The 22363-nt window shown below is 53.1% G+C and overlaps 9 protein-coding genes and 1 non-coding gene across 10 annotated transcripts; 5 read left to right on the top strand and 5 right to left on the bottom strand.

Annotated features, from left to right (window-relative positions):
* Window positions 1–177: 177 nt before the first annotated feature.
* Window positions 178–1386, top strand: J4E84_008958 (uncharacterized protein; the record flags this gene model as incomplete). The annotated part of the gene is made up of 1 exon (XM_049391524.1): window positions 178–1386. The coding sequence occupies one exon, from the start codon at window positions 178–180 to the stop codon at window positions 1384–1386; it is 1209 nt and encodes a 402-aa protein (XP_049240652.1).
* A 3141-nt stretch (window positions 1387–4527) lies between these two features.
* J4E84_008957 (uncharacterized protein) lies at window positions 4528–5344 on the top strand (the record flags this gene model as incomplete). The annotated part of the gene is made up of 2 exons (XM_049391523.1): window positions 4528–4650; window positions 4712–5344. 2 exons carry the CDS (start codon window positions 4528–4530, stop codon window positions 5342–5344), a joined length of 756 nt encoding a protein of 251 aa, XP_049240651.1.
* A 521-nt stretch (window positions 5345–5865) lies between these two features.
* Window positions 5866–5957, bottom strand: J4E84_008956. The gene has a single exon. It is a non-coding gene; the product is annotated as a tRNA-Asn (tRNA).
* Window positions 5958–6031: 74 nt separating this feature from the next.
* Window positions 6032–6872, bottom strand: J4E84_008955 (uncharacterized protein; the record flags this gene model as incomplete). The annotated part of the gene is made up of 3 exons (XM_049391522.1): window positions 6032–6088; window positions 6144–6193; window positions 6437–6872. The coding sequence occupies 3 exons, from the start codon at window positions 6870–6872 to the stop codon at window positions 6032–6034; spliced, it is 543 nt and encodes a 180-aa protein (XP_049240650.1).
* An 876-nt stretch (window positions 6873–7748) lies between these two features.
* Window positions 7749–8725, top strand: J4E84_008954 (uncharacterized protein; the record flags this gene model as incomplete). Its single annotated transcript, XM_049391521.1, has 3 exons — window positions 7749–7858; window positions 7914–8437; window positions 8487–8725. The coding sequence occupies 3 exons, from the start codon at window positions 7749–7751 to the stop codon at window positions 8723–8725; spliced, it is 873 nt and encodes a 290-aa protein (XP_049240649.1).
* A 4-nt stretch (window positions 8726–8729) lies between these two features.
* Window positions 8730–9797, bottom strand: J4E84_008953 (uncharacterized protein; the record flags this gene model as incomplete). Its single annotated transcript, XM_049391520.1, has 2 exons — window positions 8730–9451; window positions 9500–9797. The coding sequence occupies 2 exons, from the start codon at window positions 9795–9797 to the stop codon at window positions 8730–8732; spliced, it is 1020 nt and encodes a 339-aa protein (XP_049240648.1).
* A 1468-nt stretch (window positions 9798–11265) lies between these two features.
* On the top strand, window positions 11266–13479 carry J4E84_008952 (uncharacterized protein; the record flags this gene model as incomplete). The annotated part of the gene is made up of 4 exons (XM_049391519.1): window positions 11266–11368; window positions 11428–12197; window positions 12256–13086; window positions 13135–13479. 4 exons carry the CDS (start codon window positions 11266–11268, stop codon window positions 13477–13479), a joined length of 2049 nt encoding a protein of 682 aa, XP_049240647.1.
* An 826-nt stretch (window positions 13480–14305) lies between these two features.
* J4E84_008951 (uncharacterized protein) lies at window positions 14306–15460 on the top strand (the record flags this gene model as incomplete). The annotated part of the gene is made up of 1 exon (XM_049391518.1): window positions 14306–15460. One exon carries the CDS (start codon window positions 14306–14308, stop codon window positions 15458–15460), a length of 1155 nt encoding a protein of 384 aa, XP_049240646.1.
* Window positions 15461–16231: 771 nt separating this feature from the next.
* J4E84_008950 (uncharacterized protein) lies at window positions 16232–19855 on the bottom strand (the record flags this gene model as incomplete). Its single annotated transcript, XM_049391517.1, has 3 exons — window positions 16232–16516; window positions 16567–19710; window positions 19760–19855. 3 exons carry the CDS (start codon window positions 19853–19855, stop codon window positions 16232–16234), a joined length of 3525 nt encoding a protein of 1174 aa, XP_049240645.1.
* A 1325-nt stretch (window positions 19856–21180) lies between these two features.
* J4E84_008949 (uncharacterized protein) lies at window positions 21181–22067 on the bottom strand (the record flags this gene model as incomplete). The annotated part of the gene is made up of 2 exons (XM_049391516.1): window positions 21181–21992; window positions 22064–22067. The coding sequence occupies 2 exons, from the start codon at window positions 22065–22067 to the stop codon at window positions 21181–21183; spliced, it is 816 nt and encodes a 271-aa protein (XP_049240644.1).
* Window positions 22068–22363: the final 296 nt, after the last annotated feature.

The raw sequence follows: 22363 nt of genomic DNA, 5'->3' as shown, positions 1-22363 counted from the left end.
CGCGCGCTCCAATAGGCACGCCTGGAATGCTAGAACGAACCATGGCTCGCCCTCTGAGTCAACTGCGCCCGGCTAATATCTAGCAACTGTATCGCATCTGTTGAAGAGTACAACGTAAACTTTGCAGATACTCTAATAGCAATCTAGACCACCTATTCTCCTCGCAGAGCTGCCACCATGGCGCAAGCAGAGAACGAACACGCGAGCGATAACCCTCGAGACGGCTTCCAAACGAGTTCGGCGCGCGCATTGGGCGACAACCCCATAGATCTCCACGTTATCGGTCGCGGCACATGCGGCACCATCTATACCTGCGTGGATCTCTCCACAGCTGCATACAAGATTGGTCGGGACCGAGACGCCCTATGGAATGATATACGGCTGACTGCTCACGTACATCGGTCGCTGACGGAGTCAGAACGCGACTGGAAAATCAAAGATTACACTCCCAGGGTGCCAGCTACCAAGGGCTGGATAGCAAATGAAGCTAAAGAAGACTTCTGGGCAGAATTCTCCGGCTGTTTCACGGAAGCCGAAGACAGGAAGACATCACCGTTCCTGTTTTCCCTGTCCCTTATTCCTACATTAGCCCCTGAGGTTCGACACGCTCTGATAACGCGCTACGAGTTCACTACATCCAAAGCCGCGGTATTCGCCAATCCCGAGAACGACTTTTGTCTTGCGCGACCATATCTTGGACTGGCAACACGCAAGGACGAATCGTTGTGCAGGTCAGACAATCTTTGGAACTTTCCTCTGACAAGGGAGGACCTCAGATCGTTTCCATTTGACAATAACCTGACGACGGAGTTGGCGAAAGAAATGGCTACAGGACTGTCTATCATACATTGGCACGCTCTCGTAGACGGTATGGATATCGAGTTTGTACTTGGTGGAGTGAATGATTGGGATGAGGAGCAAGTCATTCTTGCTGGCGATCTGAAAACCTCCAAGCCCTTCTGCTCTTCCTCACCGCCGAATCTCGTTCTCGGCGCCCCGATGTCGAAACCCAACTGGAGACAGAACCGATGGGACCGAACACATCATATGTCAGATGAAATGCGCCTTTACATCCTCGATTTCGACAAAGCCTCGCTACTCTCCTTCGATCGACCCGAAGCCGCCATACAGCGATTAGTCACAGCGGTGACCTGTAACGATCCATACTTCCCCGATCCTGCTGCTACAGAAGACGGAGGTAGACAGTTGTGGAATGCTTTTAGGGCGACATACCTCGAGACTGCACACTCTGTGTCAAAGCCCCTTCGACGGACGTATGGGAGACGAGCGAGAGGCTGGCCATTGTGGTTTATGGGACAATGGGAGAAGAAGGCGGAACAGCTGTCGGAAGGAAGGCACGGCGAGTTCATCGAGTTTGGGGATTAATAACCTACCGCGGTATTCTGAGTTCCAAGTCGCTATGGAGGTGTACGTCATGTTTTCGTTGTACATGCTGTGGCTTCATGCGGATGGTGTGATTCGTGTCGCCTCGGTACTGGCCCAATGTCAGCTGCCAAGTTTTCTAGGATTGCTCAGCCGTACTGCCTCCTTTCTAATTGCTTACTTTACCTCCTCACTACGCCTCTCAATCGATATGACTGTCTTGCGCCTAACAGTGGAAGCTCGGAATGTACCTTTCAGCGAGAGTTGTTCGCTATGTCAACAAACAACATAAGCACCGATGTCCCTGCCAACCCAACGCAGGTCCAGAAGGCTGCCTCTACCCGATACTCGCCTCTTTTGCATGACGGTGACAGCTTTCGACTTCTGCGCGTGCTGCCTAGCCTGCGCCAAGGTTCTCCATTACGATGCGAATCATTCACGTCTTCAATCTCACGCGAACGAGACCAATATATCGCTGGCTCTTATGTCTGGGGTCCGCCCGAGCCGAAAAGATCTATACTCCTGGATGGCGGGCCCTTTCAAGTGCGAGACAATCTCTTCCGCTTTTTGAAAGCTTTCCGCAGCCGTTACCAGCCGCGAGTTATATGGCTAGATGCCATATGCATCAACCAAGACGACATTCAAGAGCGGAGTCATCAAGTTCAAGAGATGAAACGAATATATTCTGGTGCCAAGTGCGTTTACAGCTGGCTCGGCTACGACAAATCGTTGCCTCATACTGGCATTTTCAACCGACAGTACGTAAGCGAGTTGTACTTTTGGTGCCTAAGAGATGAACGCCAACGTAAACGACAAAGATCTCAGTTAGAGTACATTGCGAAAGCCGAGTATTGGTCGCGGATGTGGATCGTCCAGGAATTCATTCTTGCACAGGACGTCCACTTATTGTTAGGAAAAGACAAACTTTCCTACAGTAAACTGGATAAGATCATGCAAGGTGCTCTTCTCTTCGACAGTTCAACTGGAATAACGCCAACTAAATATAACATGTTCGCTCTCCTCAACTATCGAAGTGAGTGGAAGACCTTTGAGGGATTATTCGAAACTTTTGGAATGTTACCTCGATCAGTCCCTCTAGACGGTGTTTTCGCTTTACTTGGTCTACTGGAAGGAACTGAAAAAGACTTGAGGCTTATCAGTATCGCCCATTATAACCTCAGCGTATGGCAGCTCCTCCAGCAAATTCTAGCGCTAGACATTGTCAAGTCTTCCCTTTTCAAATTTGCCGAACAGTACAATCGTTATGTTATCGAAGGACAAAGAGACGACTACATGGGCGGTTACGTTGGTCTGAAACTGATGGAAGCTCCATCTATGCAACCACGCGGTGCCGATGACAGTCGGCACGCGCGCACTGGAGGTTCCCTCCTGGAGATTGCTATGGCTATACAAACATCCGGAGCCATCAGGTATTGCAAAGGGACCGGCGACGATATTCTCGAAGTTGCAATGTACACACCACGATGGCGCACCATTTCTGGGCAAAGTGGCGTATCAGTCGGACTGTCCTGGTGTCGTGTACAACCAGCGTCATTGGAATTTCTTTATACGAGAGTTCTAGTTGAAGCTTGCGACTCACGATGCGCCACTACCTGCGCCACTCATGCAGTTCTTGGCTTCTCATGGACCATTTGCCGCCATGGTAAGCGGATCGGCGATCTAGCACCGACTGCATCAATTGATGTACCGCTACTCGCCTCTTTTGCCTCAGGAGATGTTTCTCAGCTTATTCACAACATCCAGCAACGGTCAACGGAGACGGTAGAAGGTATAAGCGGCAAGGTACGCATGACGGCGAACGACAGATACAGATTTCAGAGCGGAACCCCGTACAAACTAGAGACGGATGTCGAAACCATGGTAATATTGTCGACCTTTATCAGAGATCTGGAAACTCATAACGGATGGAGAGGATTGTTGGAGCTGGCAATGGACTGGATACGAAAACCAAAAGCTGAAGAAGATGCTACAAGCCCCAAGTAGCGCTCTCTTTCGAAGGAAGCATGTGTCGCAAAAGAGGGGGAAGACACGCGCGGATTGATGAACGAGAGAACCAAGAGACGCTACGTTGCGCTACTGAGGCAGATGCGTCTCTCCTGATTACTCACTCAAGAGTATTAGGATGTTGGTTACTGTATGTTGATTGTGTGTTCGTACTATGTTTTCTAGATGTAGAAAAGGAGCCAGGCTTCCAGCGTGTGGCGTTCTGCTCTATCACTTGGTGCAATCGATGGCTAATGCGGTAGCGCCCTTTCGCACTATTCTTGGCCGAAGGCTATTTTGAATTATCAAGTCTATTGTGACAGGCAGTATTACGCATCGTAGATATCGTTTCATATAGTAAGAAAATGACTTATGTTTAGATAATGTTGCATGGAGTTTAGTCTCACTTACTCCATGGAATTTCCACTCTTCGTCTCTTGTAAGATGTGCGCTGCAGAATATCACGCCTGATTGTGACCACCAAAACTCTAAGTAAGAGCTCAATAAAGACTGTCATCGCCTATGTTCAATTAAGTCCTTGACTATGCTTCCCCATGCGAGCCTAGCCGAGAGCCTAGGATTGTAGTATATGTATAGGTGTACTGAGACGGGCGTGTCTGATGCGGTGTATTTTTCTTGGGGTGGAATTGGGGAGGAGCTGCGCAGTGTTCTTTGATCAACAATTCAGTCATTATATATGCATTGTCGTGTGCGAGTCGCTGCTAGGGGAACAACTAGCAGATTATCGTGATATGGCCCGATCAGAGCTCCAGTGACGGCTCGCAGCGGCTGGTCATCATGACTTTGAGTGCAGATGTGCTCAGGGGGCTCTCAGCAGATACGATTCCAGTGAAGCTCGTAGAGATAGATAACCACAATGTCGGCGATACTCGGAGCGAGCGAGGAAGCCTGAGCCGAGTAGATTGATAGGCAGCAACCACAACAATAATAACGTAAATAGTGCCTATTAGCCGAGTAGTAAAGGCATACAACTCTTGCAACAACCAATAGTGATCCCTCGTTCTGCCGACAAGAGGTACAACCTCCCTGACCTACACGACTTTCCCGACTCTATCTGCTTGATTGCGCTACCCATAAACCTCTACAATCTAGCAAATATCGAATGCAATCGCCACAGAGATGCCCAACTACGCGCGACAGAGTTCCTTGGACCTGGACGAGATATTCGGCCACTATATCAAGAACGACAGCAACGCTGCCATGATGAGAAACATTCGTACGAAAGAGAGAATGAGCAGCGCTGTATGTAGCCGGGAGGGACTAGACTTATGTTGAGAGAATACACTGACCTGTCCAACCACAGCATCACTGCGAAGACAAGGAGTGTGGCGGCGGCCCATCCATGAGATGTGTCAGCGCGCTGCACTTCTGCTGGTGTCTTGCTCCCGTTGTCGACCAGGACAAGAAGTCAGATACATACAACAAGGTCGTGATCTGTGGGCAGCGCTTTCAGTGCATCTCCCCTAAAGGATGCGCCGTGCATCCATACCTGGCGGGCTACAACCTCGACGTCAAGAACGCGCGCAACAACTACCCGAATGTCGAGATCGAGTGGAAGGCTATCTTCGAGTCATTCAAGGCTGAGCATGATGCAAACGTGGCAGACGAGACGGAGCAACGGGAGTTAGTGAGGAAGGAGGAAGGGATGACCGAACCTCAAAAGAACCGCTACCGGAAGCTGCAAGACAAAGCTGCGTTCCAGAGAAGCCTCAAGAAGGAGCTTGGTGTCGACCAAGAGGATACTGGCCTGGAAGTAGGACAGTCTCCACCATGTCCACCTACCACGACTCCCGCAAGACCCAGCCGGAAAGATACCAAGAAAGCCAAGAGGCAGAGAGCACGCAGAGGCCGCGATAATGCAAAGGTTGTCGAGGACATGGCCGAGGAAGACGATGTGTCAAGTGAGACAAGGGGTCTAGAGGTGAGATCGGCGTAAGAGGAGGCAAGACGCTCCCGAAGCTAAGGCTGGTTGCCCGTGGAAAGACCGGATGACCGAGATGACTCGATAATTCAAGGTCTGTCGAAGGAAGGCGACATTATAGCGTGGCGTGTGGGCGAGCATAGGTTTGGTGGATGGTATGGAGTATGCATTGGGATAGTGCTAGCCCTGGAGAGCTTCGGCAGTCAGGCGGCAAAAGACTTCGAATGAGAATTTTGAAACGTACAATATCACGATCACATTGGAACACGCGTTATATCGCGTCATGATGGTATGAATTGCCGCTTTCGACGTCTTGTGTATGTGTCGACGCGTAGTGTTGTTCTAAGGACGCGCAAGAAGGAGCGTGGCCATAGCGCTAATCGATGACGTTTACCGGTTATGTAAGCCCACAGCCCCGTGGATCCTCGGTAGCTGTCAGTCCATGCCACTACCCACAACCCTAGCATCCAAAAATGTACTTCTCCATCAACCCACGCCAGTCTATTGTCTTGTCCGCACAAGCAGCAAAAAATTCACTCCTCCGGGAAGGCTCGAACTTCCAACCTCCTGATGACTGCTACTGCAAGCTGTAACAGTCAGACGCGCTAGCCAATTGCGCCACAGAGGACAACTGAATTGTGATGTGCAAATCCTCGATTGACTGGATCGTGATTCCCGGGCGTGCTCAATCCATCACCCCTTCTACATGCCGACCTTCGGCTTTCCAGTCCATACAGGTGGGCCCGGGATGTTGTATACCTAGTAATGTTGTCAGCACAAGGCTTTTGCAGCAACCCGTGTCTATCGAGCGTACCTTCTTTGCCGAAACCTCGGGATCGTAAATGTCGATATTGATCTCGGGTTCTATCTATCATCAGCCGCATGCTCATTCCGGACATTGGCATACGTACGATTCATACTCCACAAGCCTGGAATCTTGACCATATACTCCTCGCTAGGAATGGAGCCTCCCTCCTTATTGTTCGTGACTTCCAAATGCGCGCATTCGGGGTAAAATTGTGGTTCTACGCACCCCAGATCGTTAGCGCGTTGCACCTTCCGTCATCCTCAAAGAGCTGCATCTGGACGAAGGAACCTTGGACGTACTATTCGCGGAATGCAAGCTGATAATCTCATGCCTCACCAAGTATCTTCCCGCCTTCAGTCCTACAGGCACCGTCTCACTCCATAGACTTGGACTTCCGTCCCACATACTGAACGCCTTCTGGAACCACTCTCCAGTCTCGATGCTTCCTTCCAACAACCCCTTCTCTCCGATCTTGAACCAACCTGCCGTCTCGCTAGAAAAGGTCGCGCAGTCGTTCTCAGCGTTGTCGCAGTATGCCATCCAAGCTATCATGGGACCGACGGTGTGCACCCAGTACGAGTACACAGCGGTTATGTTTTCGCCCGCGCGAATCGGTATGTATGCGCGGGCGGGTGTACCGGGGGTGTTGCAGGAAAGGGACGTGTTTGTGGTTTCGAAAATGGGGTTGTTGGAAACCCATTTTCGTTGTGGCATCCATGCGGCGGCATCCTGCATGGTCTGGTCGCCATAAGGATCGTAGCTATGAAGAGCGTTAACTGGATTGAGTTGTTTACATTCTTTGAGGACTATGCATCTTGACCTTACCCAGGGTACCATGTGTCTCCGACAGTATAGTTCAGAGCTCCGCCATGAGCGGAGGCTCGATGGGTTAAGAGTATGGCGGTGGATGCGAGAAGACGCCACATCGTGAATGTCCTTACCCTGGGCGGAATGCGATTACAAGTAAATGTTCGAGCAAGCTGATCTACTTTTAGGAAGATATTTCGTCTTGTCGTCTGCTCAAAGTTCCTCAAAGAAACCAGGACGACCGGCGCGAAGCTCCCCACATGGCACCAATGTCGGCCTCATATAACGTACCAGATATCCAGTGCAGCCAACCTTTCATCCGCGGACCTCAGTAAGCAGCACTTGCTCATTGCCATGTACCTATATTGCGCTACTCTCCCGGCCTCACGAGGCTTATCTAAAAGCTGCGCCTGACGTCAAGCTTCGTCCGGCACTTAGAGTAGCTGGGTTAGACTCTGAGGGTTCGCCGACAAGTAACATCGAGTCCTCGTGTTTCATATCGGCAGTTGCAAAGTGGTAGACGTGGAATGCAGGGATACAGACATATGCGGGTAATGTGCGAAAAATGCTTGTTATGAAGCTTGATTGCGAGCAACTTGCTCTTTATCCGGAGCTACCTAATAACGGCTCTGATGATCGTTGTACTCCATGTGGTGCCACAAGATACAAACACTACATGATGAGACGAAAAAATCGACTTCCACGAATGACAGTCGACCCCACTCTGTCAATGCGGAGCTTGTGGGTGTATATAGTGACCAAGCTCAGACATGGCAATGCCAAACTACCTCCAGCTCCTCCAAAATGCTCGCCCGAACCTTTGTTGCAACCCTCGCACTTGCTTCGGGTGTTCTCGCTGCGCAATTGACACAAGTCTCGAACTATGGCGGTAGCGCGCGAGCAAAGCCAGGCATGTGAGTAATCCACGCCCCTCCTTTCCAAGGTTGCAATGACTGACACGCTACTCAGGTGGGTGTATGTGCCTGACCAGGTCAAGAGCGATGCGCTAGTCGTGGCGATCCACTCATGCCAGTCGTCGGCACAGAAGTATTTCCAAAACTCCCTGATTCCATGGAAGAAAGGGTCGGATAGCAAAGGCTACGTGACGGTCTGGCCGAGCTCCACGACTGAGTGCTGGGACGTATCCAGCAAAGCTTCGTTGTCGCATAATGGCGGTGGCGATTCGAATGCTATTGCGAACATGATCGTCTATGCGATCGACAAGTACAAGATCGACCCCAAGAAAGTCTTCGTGACGGGTGGCTCCTCAGGTGGCATGATGAGCAACGTTCTGGCCGCCACCTATCCCGAGCTCATCAGCGCAGTGTCTCTATACTCGGGTGTGCCGGCTGGATGTTTCGTCTCTGCATCCGGAGCAGCGGCAGCATGGAATAATACCTGCTCTGGCGGACAGTCCATCTCGACTGCGCAGCACTGGGGTGATGTAGTTCGAGGGATGTATCCCGGGTATAACGGAACACGACCGCGCATGCGTAAGTCCAAGGCTAAGTGCGCTCATGAACCACGTACTGACTTCTCAAGAATTTTGGCATGGCTCGGTTGACGGAACGCTGAGCCCGAAGAACTACGACGAGACGCTGAAGCAGTGGACCAACGTGTTTGGCGTCAGCACCACGCCGACGAGCTCGAAGAAAGATACGCCAGAGCGCAACTACCGTACTGACGACTTCGGTCCGAGTGTCGAAGGCATCTGGGCAGTAGGTGTCGGCCATAGTGTTCCTTCGCATCTGACCGTATCGGAAGCCTGGTTTGGGCTATGAGCGTTCAATGGCTCTCGCTCCTACGATGCGCTTCCTTTGGTACTTCCAGCGTAGCCCGTCGTTCTGGTCGACAGACAGGGCTGATATCGGGACGAGGCGAATCCTGTATAGGTGGCGGAGACGTACTGCCCTCAATCCCTGATGTAGATGCAATGCTTGCCGCATATACGCTGTTTTCCCTCTCTTCGCGGAGCTTGCTGTACGTGCGACTGATCCTTTCTAGATCGGGATTTCGTAGGATCTCGCCAGGAACTTCGGGAAACCTATGAGTGTCTTCGTCATTGCCGACATGATCTGTATCGAGCTTCTCATGCGCAGCGTCGCCGAGGTAATTGCCAGCAGACGTCAGCCATTTACGCACAACGTTTCTACCAGCTGTCGGCTGATCAGCTTGGGTATTCTCTTGTTGATCATCGTGAGAAGAAGGGCTGGGTTGAGGGTGTTCGGAGCCGGGGTGCGTAATAGTCGGGATCAGTTCAATAGCATTGGGCGACTCTGAGCGTATGCCCAAGCCATTCTCTGTAGTACCCTTGGGGCTGAAGTAGGTCGAGGAAGGAGGCCGCGGAGATGGTCGTCGTTCGCTACTACGACTGGGGCGCGATGAGCCAGAGTTCTCACAATGGTCCACATGCTTCTCCTGCGGAGCCTCATCACCACCAGTCGACCACAGGATATATAGAGATCCAAGTGCGGCCAAGATTGTTCCAGCTATGGGTGACCATTGCCCTGGGGACTGTGTTAGCACCGAACATACCACTGCGCTACACTACTCACCAATCGAAGCCATAGGTTCCGTCATATACCGCACCTGGGGACTGAAGAAATTTGCTTCGCCAACCCCAATGATTGTGATGATCACTCCGCCGAATAGGGGGATCTCTATGACACTCAAGAACTTTCTCACGACGTTGTTGATACCTTTCATCTCTCCAACGGTCATGTTGGCGCCCTCGATCCGAGCGTCTAGCGGCTCCACGTGACGCCGTCTTTTCCAGTTGATCTCCAGAATTTTATCCCAGGTGAATATCAAGGACAGTATCGCAGGTATGCAAAATCCGGCCGAGAGCAGCATGGCGGCGTTGAAAGTCAGGATGCGCGGCACGGGAATGACATAGACGTCGGCGGCAGATCCGCCTCGCATCGGAGAATTTGGACCCACGCTTTCAGAGCAAGTCAGATTGCAAGTAGCATGCTCGTACGGAAAGTTAGCGGCACCTCGGAAAGGATTCCCATTATCGTCGCTGCTACAGGCCGTTGGAGTGACCCGGTAGAACTCGACGCAGAGGGCCAACAGCCCCATCAGGATCAGTATCGTCCAGAGAAATATGATGTTGCGACCGGGAGACTGGAAATAAGTTCGCGACAATCTCACAGTGAGAGGCGCTGCTAAAATGCCAATTGCGCAGAACTGGAAAGCCTGCACAGACGAAAACGTTCGATCAGTGTTTGTCGCACAGCATATTGACACCAAGAACTTACGCCGTAAATATCCATATCGACGCCGCCTGTTCGGATTCTTGGTCAGAAATGCGCTTCTTGGAGTTCTTGGTGGCCGTTATACTGACCATTCGTATGCGCGGCTGCTAGCACGAGGGCCTGCAGGGCCGATATGGCCGGCAGAATTAAAACGGCAGCCAGACAGGTGTTCCGTAGCCATTCTGCTTTGCGAAAAGTTACACATGCGGCAACAAGAACATAGTACAGGATCTGTATTCATGCATCAGTTTTCTGATAGGTCCAGACCCACTCTACACGTGGGAAGGAGTTGGTACTAACACGCGACCCTGCTCCATAGTTGGACGAGATGGGCCAGGCACAGACAACTTGTAGCGTTGGGCTAGACGTTGTAGCGGACGAAGTAGCGGTCGCAAAATCGGATAGCGCTGTAGTTGCAGACATGCTTCCCTGGTATGGGTAAAGACAGATGAGATGAAGACATTGCTGGATGAGCCGACACGAAGGAAGAGCAGCGGCATAGGTATTGCGCAGCGCGCATAAGGGCGCGACTCCGGGGTAAGGCGTGCCATGTAGATCTCCAATGGTTTGGGGCAATGCAGATTACCGGTGAACTATATCGTCTTCGCCTGTCGCAGTTGCATAGGGCGAGAGGCTGAGTGGAAGGCATGACCTGTCAGCGCTGGACCCTTTCTCGATACGGGAGGCGCTACTCGCTAGCGGCCCAACCGGCGCCGAGATGCCATCATCTTGTCATCCTGGGCTGCGAGCTCAGCCTCCTGGGCTGCAGATGTCGCGACAATACAAGAGCCTCACTTGCCTGCCGCCATGCCCATGTCGCGCGTCATCGTACAAGCAATTTCTCGGCATCGGTACTGAAGTTCACGGTTGCGACGGAGGCCCAGGCACGCCGGCTCACAGATCGCCTGCAACGTCTAGCGGGCGTACGTACCCATCAATCGGCCCTTACCCAGAACCCAAAAGCTTGTTCTTGCACGTTTTAAACGTCAGGACACCTCCTGGGGTTTTTCTGGCCCCAAGATCATCTTGCAGTGTGGATTTCCAGCATTGCTACGGGGCGCAACATGTTGAACCAGCGCGCCACAGAGACAGAGAGGCCTGACCTTGATACTAGCAAGATCAAAGAGTGGCGCTCTATAGTGACGCTCATTGTTTTCGTATTGACAAGTAAGTAGCGTGTGTGTACTGACATTGCAGATGGCGAACTAACGAGCAAATGTTTGTAGACATCAATGTTCTTTTTCCATTCCACATACCCATCTATGTGCCGCGGATAATATGGACCCCATTCGTCAAGACCATGAGCGCGTTGCGCATCATTGCACCACCACAACACCCAACGAGGGCCCGGAATGGCAAACCTGGACCATTCGTCCGGTTCGACTTTCCCATGAACTTCATAACGACACCTCTGGTAGCGGATCTCTTTCTACTAGCCATCCTTGCTATTGGCGCAAAAGAAGTAAAGGGTGGCACCCTGGGTGATCAGGGTATTGTTCCATACGATATCATGCTGTTCTTCCTCTCTCTTGCTTACATCGCCATTTCTGTTGATGCTTCCGGTCTCATTAGATGGCTAGCTTTCAAGGTGTTGCAGAAAGGAGGGAAAGTCGGTCACCGGCTTTTCTTCTACCTGTATGCCTTCTTCTTCCTTCTCACTGCGTTCATCGGTAACGATCCGGTCATTTTGTCTGGCACCGCGTTCCTGTCGTACATGACGCGTGTGTCAAGCAACATCAAGCATCCAAGGGCGTGGATCTTCACACAGTTCTCGGTCGCCAACATAGCATCGGCGATACTGGTATCATCCAATCCGACCAACCTAGTCTTGGCCGGCGCGTTTGGGATCACATTCATCAAGTACACGGCCAACATTATCGTACCAGTTCTTGTCACGGGAGTTGTACTGTATCCTTTCTTGTTGTACATCATCTTCCACGACGAATCTCTCATCCCCGCCTCTATCAAGATGGAAGATCTTCCAGATGAGCTCAAGGTAAGCACTCCCACAAGCGAGGTGTTATAGTATGTGCTGACAAAGCTTCCTCCAATAGAACAAGAAACCGGTCAATCCCAATATTCCCTTCGCCAAAGGTGCACTCGAAGACAACGAAAGCGATCCCAACAGTGACGACGACGAACAAGAGAAGAAATTATCCCTCGAGGAAGTCCTGAACCCCTTCTTGGATAGGAAAGGCGCAATGTTTGGAGCAGCCATCATGGCAGCTACACTGATTACTGTCTTGGCGATCAATGCTGCCTCTCAAGGCTCTCATGAACGTCCGGTGTTCTGGGTCACTTTACCCGCTGCATTCGTCATGCTTATCTTCGATCTCACAATGGGTTGGCTCAACCGGGCAGAGACACGTAAGATCGCCCACGAGGGCCGACGCAGAGCAGAGGCCGCACTTGCTGAAAGAGCTGAGACTAGGAGGCAGTCTGTCATACAAGAAGAGCTGGACGCGACCGCCACTCAAGCGGATCACAAAACGGCCCAGAACCCCGAGGAGAAGTCGCGGCCATTGGCTGAGGCGTCCAGTCACATATTGAGCGGTCGAACACGGGAGATGATGGGCGCTGAACTCGTATCGCAGGACGAGAAGAGGCTAGAGCCAGCCAAGAGGCCGATGCCAACCACACTCGCGTCACTCGTCGCAGACACGTATAGATGGGCACAGGAGACGTTTCCGACAACTATGACCGTATTCCACCACCTCCCGCTGGCGCTTGTTCCTTTCGCCTTTTGCATGTTCGTGCTGGTCCAGGCTTTGGTCACCAAGGGCTGGGTTCCGGTCTTTGCACATGGGTGGGACCACTGGGTTGAGAAGACAGGGACGGTTGGTGCGATTGGAGGCATGGGCTTCGTTTCAGTCATACTGTGTAACGTGAGTGTTTATTTCGCCATAAAACTCCAGTAGCTAACCTTGGACCAGTTTGCTGGAACTAACATCGGCACCACAATTCTCATCTCTAGGGTGGTACAATCGTGGCAAGAAATCCACCGTCAAAACGGCATTCCAATATCCGATCGAACGTTCTGGGGCACGATATACAGCATGGCGATTGGCGTGAATTACGGTGCTTTCAGTCTCGCCTTCAGTGCATCGCTGGCGGGCATGCTCTGGCGCGATATTCTGGGCAGAAAGCACATCCGTGTTGGTGGTCTGGAGTTTGCGCGCGTCAATCTGCCCATCATCGCGATCACCATGCTCGTCGGTCTGGTAGTTCTTGTTGGCGAGATCTACATCATGAGGACGGACGCTCCCTATGATAGGTGATGGGGCAGAACATCGAGGCTATCCATATGGATTGCGAACTGCGCTGTATGCCACTTCAGAAGTACTGTTTCCTCTCCCGACCTTCTCAATCGCCATCGCCACATTTGGGCATACAGCAATAGTCTAGAATAGACTGTGCTCCTCCTCCGTTCGGGCAATTGTACTCTTCGGAGACTTCGTTCTTTGAAGATGGTACTAGGCTCAGGGACGAGACAAGCGTCGGCAGTTGGCGAGAAGGGACCAGGGTATGGATGAACGGCGGATGAAGCATTGGGATATGCAAATGGGGAAACGGAGGCTCGAAAAGACAGATACGGCGCGAGGCCGTCATACACACATCCGCAATGGACGACGAGGACGGGTCGATGCAAGATTCTAGACCATAGACGCGCGCGACACCAAGGCCGGAAGGACTGTCTCAATCATAATCAACACTCTACTCATACCCTCTCTCTTCAACGGCAACACGAACGTCGTAACTGCCCAGTGTCTCAAAGCTCGGTCCCTTTCTCGTGACACCACCAGTATTGCGTTAGCGCGTCATTAGCGCGGAACCTGACATCCGCTATCCCACGCCTACGACTCCCAATACTTTCACAAAAAACACTCTCAGCGTAACATCTATATTTGAGTCCTTAGCATGGCAAACGCAAGCTCTTTCCGCGACAATGCGCCCACGCTGGAGGCAACCGAGGCAGAGCTGTCAAGGTCAGTGATAACATTCGCGACATCTATAAACGATTGCTCACACCTTATAGGCTTCTCGCAGAAGAGATTTCTGTCCAGACCGAGTAAGTCCTGTCTTGAAGCAATCGCACAAGGGTTCATGGCTGAACTCCCACGCAGGCTTGATGAACTCAAGAACAAGGTTGCAGAGCTCGAAATCAGGCGAACAAATGTGGGCAAGGAGTGTCATCACCTCACCCGCATCGTCGCTGAGAAGCTCTGCCGCAAATTCGTCGACAAGTTCCACACCACTCTACCACCAGAGCTCCGCGAGATGGTCTACGACTACGTCTGGGACGAGCCCATGCTCAGGCTAGTCTTTGATGACGTGACCTTGTACGAGAAGACTTCGAACACTACAAGTTTCCCGCCGTCCGTCGCGTCGATCGGCCGTCGAGTGCGGGACCGAGTGCGGGATCGAGGGCGGGACCGAGGGCGGGAAAAGATCAATTTCGCGCCTTGGTCCATACCCTGCAGGGGAGACAGCTGTCGCTGTTTCCATTGGTGGGAGCTTCCGCTCTGGGCTCAGCACCAGTATGTGGGAATGGACGTCGCGAAGGAAGTCGCCAAGGCATACTATCGCATCATGCGCGGCCATCAGTTGGACGCTAATCACCTCCACGAACTAACCAACTTCCTGTCTGAAGATCACTTCCACCTCGGCGTCAAACCTCTCGACCACATCCGCCGTCTAGAGCTCTCCTTTGGGGATGAGGCTTACATCCAAAACGAGGGCCGATCGAAACACTCTTTTCAGACCAAGAATGGCCAAGACATCTTCCAGCACTGTTTCGAAGAGCTCTTGGACTTGCGTGTCAAGAAGGGTTTCCACCTGACGATCAAGCTCCAATGGGACGGTGATCACATCTACTGTATGCCGGCTCTGGAGCGCTCCCGCAAAGTGGTTCACGCGTTGATGAAGGAAGGCGCTAAAGTCACTGTACTTGCTTTTGAGATGAACTACCGCAAAGAGTACAACGTCTCAGATTACTACGCACTTTCGCAGGAAGACTGGCAGGCAAAGTGGATAAAGAGGATGCGAAAAGCCCATCGCCTCCAGCGCCGTCCTCCTGCCTCCCTTAGCCAATCTATGATGGCGTTTATTCATGGTCACACTGGAACTGATATCGACATCCTTGACGAAGACCTCGTGGGTGATTCAGAACAAGATAGGTTGGAAGATGATGCGTTTGTGAGGGCTATGGCCGGCTTGAAAGCTCCTCCCGACCCGAGCGCTCTTCTTTTTCCCATGTGACGGCTTTGGACACGTATGCGCTGTTGTCCAGCGTCTGGTACGTCCGAGCTTACTCCTGGATACTACTGTTTGAGTCGAGACTAGGGAGGCACGAAGGGGTATGCTTGGCCAGCGGACGGAACACTCGGTGCTACAAGCCACTTAGGGTCAATCTCATACTGCTGTAGCCCTTCGATGTACAACAAGACAAAGTTAACCCATCACTCTTTTTTTCACATCCATCGCAGAGTATCGCAAGGACAACACAGTGAGACAACCAGTTCAGAAGTTATAAGTGATGCGCAACAGCCAAAATGGCGTTGCAAGATAAGTTCAATTGATTCATGCCAGATCCCCACCAAATGTTTTGTTGCCTAGTAAAAGACCCCGCCGGACGTCACATCGCCCCGTTGATCAACACCAAGATACACCCTCAAGGATGACGACAAATCAGAATCTCTCCAAAGAAACAAGCCCATCGATAAGAAGGCTCTGGCAATTGCAGGCCAAAGAGTAAACGCCAAAACGCACACCCAGATGTTTTGTGACCAGCAGAAGAAATAAAGGAAATCGACCCGTACCCGACCAGCGCCATGCTTGCTATGTACATTTGCTGCAGAAGAAAAAGGAAAACTAGAAGATCGCAAACGGAGATTAGAAAAGTAGCGATTAAGTGGTATCGTGCTTAGGACATTACAAGGAACTTCGTAGACAGGGGTGTCGCTGGATAGAGATGATGAATCCAGCGAGAAAGATCAGATGAGAGCGCAGCAAGATAATGCATCACTAGCGCTACGCTGCGGGCGAGGTCATGGGTGATATGGCAGGCGATTCATCGGCACGCCGGTTATCGCTCGTTCCCGAAACGATGGTGAATGGCGCCGTGGACCCCGCCGCTGGTGGGGCAGGCTTCATCGCTACACCATTTGGCTTCGGTGTCAAGACCGCAGAACCGGGTGGCGTTGTGTCCGACTCTTCTTCTGGAATGGTAGGACAGTATGTTTTGAGGACGTGTTTGAGGGCGGGGCGGCGGATAGGTTTCGAGAGGAAGAAGTCCATGCCTGAGTCAAGGCATTCCTATGACTTGTTAGTATAACAGTAGCGAGATCAGGACGCTGATTACATACCTTCACGTTACTCTCCTCCGCGTAAGCCGTCAGAGCGACGATGGGGGCCGAGAAACCAGACTGCCGGATCAGTCGCGTTGATTGCAGACCATCCAGGTTGGGCATTTGGACATCCATGAAGATGAGGTTGTATGGAGCTTTGCGTTCCATACTTTCCATGACCAAGTCGAGCGCTTCCTGACCGTCCTTTGCGACAGTGACATCGTACACATCTTCAAGCTTCAACATGCGCAGTACAACCTCTTGATTTGTCTTGTTGTCTTCGGCGACGAGGACCTTTACTTTGTCTCCACGTTTTGTTGCTTCGGCTTCAACACGCTTCATAGCGGCGACCTGCGAGTTTGGTGATTCCAATGGCGCATTCGAAGCGAAGAAAGGCTGACTAAGACCGACAAGACGAGGCTGGGTATCGGTGTCGAATGCAACTGGCCCGGACGGAGCAGTAGCAGCGGTGTTCCCAGCGACGATCGGGCCACTTGTAGCGGACTGTATCGAGCGGGCCGAAAGCGCGTCATCATGTGAGCGACCTCGCGGCGGCTCGTCGATCGATAAGCTACGGCGCGGTGTCCCGGTTTCCAGGTTCACGTTCCTGGAGCTGGCTGTACTGTCGGCCCGACTTGTAAGGTGCTTCAACGGTATTACCATAGTGAAGACGCTTCCGTGCCCGACCTCACTCTTGAGACCGATCGTGCCCTTCATCAAACCAGCCAGCTGCGAGACGATACTCAGGCCAAGACCGGTGCCACCAAACTTCTTGCTTAGACCCAAGTCGCCCTGGACGAAAGGCTCGAATATCTTGGCATGTAAATGGTCGGGAATACCTGGACCAGTGTCCTCGACTTCGAACTCGAAAGACAACCACCGTCCCGGTGGGGGTGTTGGGGCTCGCTCCTGAGCCATATAGCGGGAGAACGCATCTCCCTTGCCCATGACGTTGATGACGTTGGCGGTTCCGAAGTTGTCGCTCGGTGTCGCAATTGAGACGGATCCTACCTCTGATGCGGAGGCTCTTACGCGAGTTTTCGAGTTGCGCGTTGAGCTCTGCCTTGATTGCAGAGACGCCTTGCGACTGTCTGACATGTGTGCCTCTCCAGGACAACGGATAGTGAGCGTGACCGAACCACCCTGTGGCGTAAACTTGAGACTGTTCGATACCAGGTTGATGACCACCTGAAGAATTCGATGTTGATCGCCGTACAGAACCATGTCCTTGAGTCGACCAAGCCCGAAAGGTCCGAGGTCGCGAAGCTCGTTCGGCCGTCCGCTATCGTCCAGGTTGTTCTCGTATGGTCCTTCGAATTCGACAGCGAGCTTGATGCCGCCCTCTCTTGCTTGCTTTTCGAAAATGGCCAAGACTTGAGAGCTGATGTCCCGTAGCCGGAACTCTTTCTCGTCAAGACTGAGCTGTTGACCGACCTGGTTCTTGCTAAACGTCAAGAGATCTGTCAATAGATTGAGTAGCAAGTCTCCACTCTTGTAGATGATGCCTAGCGACCGTCTCAACTTGTTTGGGTCGTCTTCCGACATGCACACGGCGCACATGCCCAAAATACCGTTGAGTGGTGTCTTCAATTCGTGCGAGATGTTCGCAATGAACAGCGTCTTGCTCTCGTTTGCCGCCTCGGCCGCCTTCTTGCTCTGTTCGAGCTCAGCTGTTCTTTGTGCTACCCGCTCTTCTAGTTTCTCATATTGCATCATCAACTCATCCGTCATCTCGTTGAAGGTTGTTGTCAGATCCGTGAGTTCATCGTGAATGAAGTGTTTACGGTCTTTGACTTTGCCTGGAATGCGGAACTGTCTCCGCCTCTCGGCTTCCTTCTTCTCTGCTCGGTTCATCTTTGCGTTTCTCCGGTAATGTATGATTTGACCAAAGAAGCCCTCTTTGCGGGCAAGGGCCGCATCTTCCGAACTGTCGTTGGCGCCATCGTTTTGCGAGCTGAAGTCGTCGTCCTCAAACATGTGAGGTGCTACTGTCTTTTTGGTAGCGTCGCGTAATCTTCGGATGGGCTGGCTGGAGAAATGTGCCACAGGAAAAGCCAGAAGTAGCATTGCACCCATTGTGCCAAACACACAGGCAAGTATGACGTTCCGGAGGTGATAGATGGGTCCCCAGACTTCGTCGTGGGTCTGCTCTACCACAATCATCCAGTCGACCATGGGACTGTTGACGACAGCGTACCCAACGGCAACATCGTCGCCATCCTCGTTTCTGGTCGAGATGATGCTACCAGCATTGTTGGTGGCGCCGGTCGGCTTGGTGAAACCCTTGCGAATGGCGGGATATCTTGCCCAGTCGAATGGAGGCGGGTCAAGAGAGGTGTCGTATTGGCCATGCCGTTGCACCTTTGCTCGCTGTGTTGGCGGGGCGAGGTAGCGAACCTGTACGTTCTCGGGAGCGTTGGGGGTATCGGCGTCGTACAGATATGCCGGAGGAAAGGTATTCGTGGCATTGTCCGGGCCGAACAGCAGGGTCAGACCACTGTTGTCTAGACCTTCCATGGCGTTGACGACATTGGTAATCAGCGACGCGTCCAGGACAGCCGTCAGCCATCCTAGGGTGTCAATGTTGGACGTGTTGTTGATGATGGGTATGGTGACCGAGACCAAGCTGAGTGTTTCGTTGACGCGATAGGGCCCAGTGAAGAGGTAGCTTGTGTTGTCAATGGTCCTGCCTTCGTAGTGTGCCTTGTAGGTGTTGAAGGTGTCGTTGTAGGGAATCGTCTCAACAGAGAACTTGGGGTAGAGCTCGGGAATGAAGCCGTACTCCTTGTCGCCTAGCGTCGCATTCGTGCCGTCGGGCTTAAGTATGGGCAGCACAACGTCCGTCATGCTCTGTGCGGTCCGGCTGAAAACGGAGCGCTCGGAGGAATTGAAGGGGTATATCTGGGCCTGGACAGCCACACGAGTTCTCATATCACCAGAGAAGATGGCATCGTAGTCCTCCTCGACTCGGGCCCAGTTCGCTTCCGAGGTGTTGCCGTCGTAGTATCGGTTGAGGGCGGCCTGCGGGGAGAGGCGGTTCGCAGCCTGCTGGGACAGGATTTGCATCAAGTTCAGATTCGAGGAGAGCTGGGCGGCTTTGAGCGAGGCTGTCAGCGTCAGGCGAGTCGAGCGGATGTTGAGCACGAAGTTGTGGTTGGTGAGCTGGCAAAGTCAGTACCAGCATGGACGAGTATGCAGCGTCGATATGTACCCATGTTGCGACGGCTATGACGGCCAGGCCTATCATGGACGCCAGCAGAACCAGACATCCCAACTGTTCGCGGATGGGAATCCGCATCTTGACCATGGCTCTGCGAAGAGTCGCAGGCTATTGTACCGACGTGCTTTGAGGGGAGCAACGCAGCCCGGGAATAGTGGGAGGATGCGCAGCCGGGGCGGATCTCACTCAGCTGTCCAAGCGGTACCGGCGAGCTGACAGACGCGATGACGGGCGGGTGTTGTGGGTAGACAGAGGGGAGTGTGCGAATCCCATTCCTCGCAGCGGGCGGCGGCGGAGTTTTCCAAGCGTATCGTCGACGATCAGTACAGGATCTCGATTAATCTGGGGCGCGGCTCAGAGGGCAGGCACGCAGGCGAGGTGGAGTGAAAGCACGACCAAGGCTGCTAGGCCCGAAGCAGCGCGACAGGTGCGTCGGCCTCTGGTGGTGCAGGGTTTATATTGCTTTTGGCCGCAGGTCCCGGGCGAACGATTGCGAGCAGCGGACTGGCGAAAAGAGAGGACGAGCGGGTGCTCTGGCGGGCGCTGGCGATGAGTGTGAAGCTGGACGAGCAGCTCGGCGGCGGCGGCTCGGTGCAGGTCGCAGTCGCGTCCACGGTGGTGGAAAAGGGCAGAGGGCGGGCCTCCCGGGGCGAGATTAGGCGTTGGTCCCTTTGGGCTAGACGCCTCGAACGTTGAACATGGGCTGATGGCTCCAGACCCAGGCGAAGGCTTGGTTCGCCACAGCTTGCAAGCTGGCCCACGGCAATGCATGGACTGAGCAGATTGCGCTGTGCAGAGGCGTCAAGTCTGAACGCGCACTGCTGTCAGCCACACTTGGTGTCACCACGCTGTCTGCTCAGACTCTGCTGTGGTGTTTGGGGCGCCCTCGCAGCGTTGCCTCTCCACCAGCAAACACGAGTTCGAGCGACTTGGCAAGCGGGGATGGCCTTGTCGTCTTGGACGGGCCCGTCTCCACCTGCTCTTTTGATCGGCAGATTGGCTCGAGTCGGTGCGATCCAGAACCTTCGCCCGGGTCGGGCGCGCATAGGGGTTAAGCGTCCAATGCGCCTCCGAGGCATGACTGGCATGAAGCCACCGGCACAAAGAAATAAAACATCACGTCGAAACATCAACATCACAACGGCTGTTAGGTGGTTGCTAGCAGTCGTTGCCCGGTCCGCGCCGCTGTCTCGAGTAGTGCGCGAGCGCTGTCACGCCGTTTTCTAGCCTCATGACGCCGTCACCCACGCTCTGGTAGGCCATGCCCCAGATCGACACCCATCTCGTCTCTAGGTGCTTTCTCGGCCCTTCCACGCGTGGCACAAGCACAGCAACATGGTACCTTTCGCGTCTTTCGGTCAGCCAATATCTGCATTGCACCACCTAATATCCAACCTTCAGCCACATGCATGCTATCCTGCCCAGTTGCCCAAACTCGAGTAGCCTGCTGTCGAGCCCCGATGCAGCGACGGCAGCGGCATCTCTCTGGCCACCGACCCTACTCGCCCCAACCCATCCGTCTTCGGGTTCGTGTAGTTCCTACCCATTCTTTTGAAGAAGGTAACGACAATCATGACACCACAGACCACCTTGTCGATACCGCCTGGCGCCAGCGTCAGTTCGTCGCGGAAGATGGCCAAGTCGCCAACCTCTGCACCTCTCAGCGCGAGCACGCCCTTGTCTGAGAATGTAAAGCGCGCAATGACTTTGCCAGAGTCCTTGTCGCTCAGGACCAACGCAATTGGTCGCATGTCGAGTGCCCAGACGTACGTCTTTTCGTCGATGGTGCAACTCCAGTCCTCAAAGTTCAACGACTCCATCTTGTACCGCGTACACGAGCCATCCTCCACGGTGTAATCGAAATGCGCGCGGGGCCGCCAGGGGAAGCCTCCGTCGTTGTCATAGGACAGTGCGGCTATGTTGCGCTGTCGCATGTCCTGCGAAGTATGGAGCACCTCCATCTCCGATTTCTTGGAGAAGACGCGGAAGTTGTTGGTTGTGATCCGGTACGAGGGAGCGACGGGCGCATCGTAGGCAGCGAGCATTTGTATCTTGCGATCATACTGGCGAAGACAGTAGGTAGCGAGGGGCCCGTCGTGTGCGCCGTAGGCAGGAGCTGGCATAGCCTCGTCATAGCCAGGAAGCTCGTCGTCGTGCTCGACGTCTAGGAAGTCCAAGGCGTTTGCACGCAGAGTGGCGGACATAGTGCATTTAGTTGTCTTGTCTGCTGCTAGTCCAAAGTCCGTGGCATATATACCCTCGCCGCACGCATTGCACTCGTAGGGAATGCGACACCCATCGCGCGTGTGAGCACTCGGCTGGCCTATGACGAGGACAAGAGCTGGTGCCGAGCCAGTCATTCGCTGTGTTAGTCATCGCTACACGCGTGAATCTGCCCGATGCTGCTCACATCGGCCACTACACGCCGAACAAACGAGTATGAGCGCCCCGTCGTGAAATCGACTTCACGAACTGCAGACGCGTCAAAGCTCGTGGAGTAATGTCTGCTCCACAGACACAAGATCCATCTTGCTTCTAACAGCTGCTTTTGGGTCCGTGCGCTCTTACCCCGTCTGAGATACCGGCAGGACCACC

Source organism: Alternaria hordeiaustralica (genome assembly GCF_023758085.1).
Source record: "Alternaria hordeiaustralica strain BMP 2776 chromosome Unknown scaffold_25, whole genome shotgun sequence".
Classification (NCBI taxonomy): Eukaryota; Fungi; Ascomycota; class Dothideomycetes; order Pleosporales; family Pleosporaceae; genus Alternaria; species Alternaria hordeiaustralica.
The sequence above is the reverse complement of the archived record's forward strand: the minus strand, read 5'-3'. Positions and strand labels throughout refer to the sequence as shown.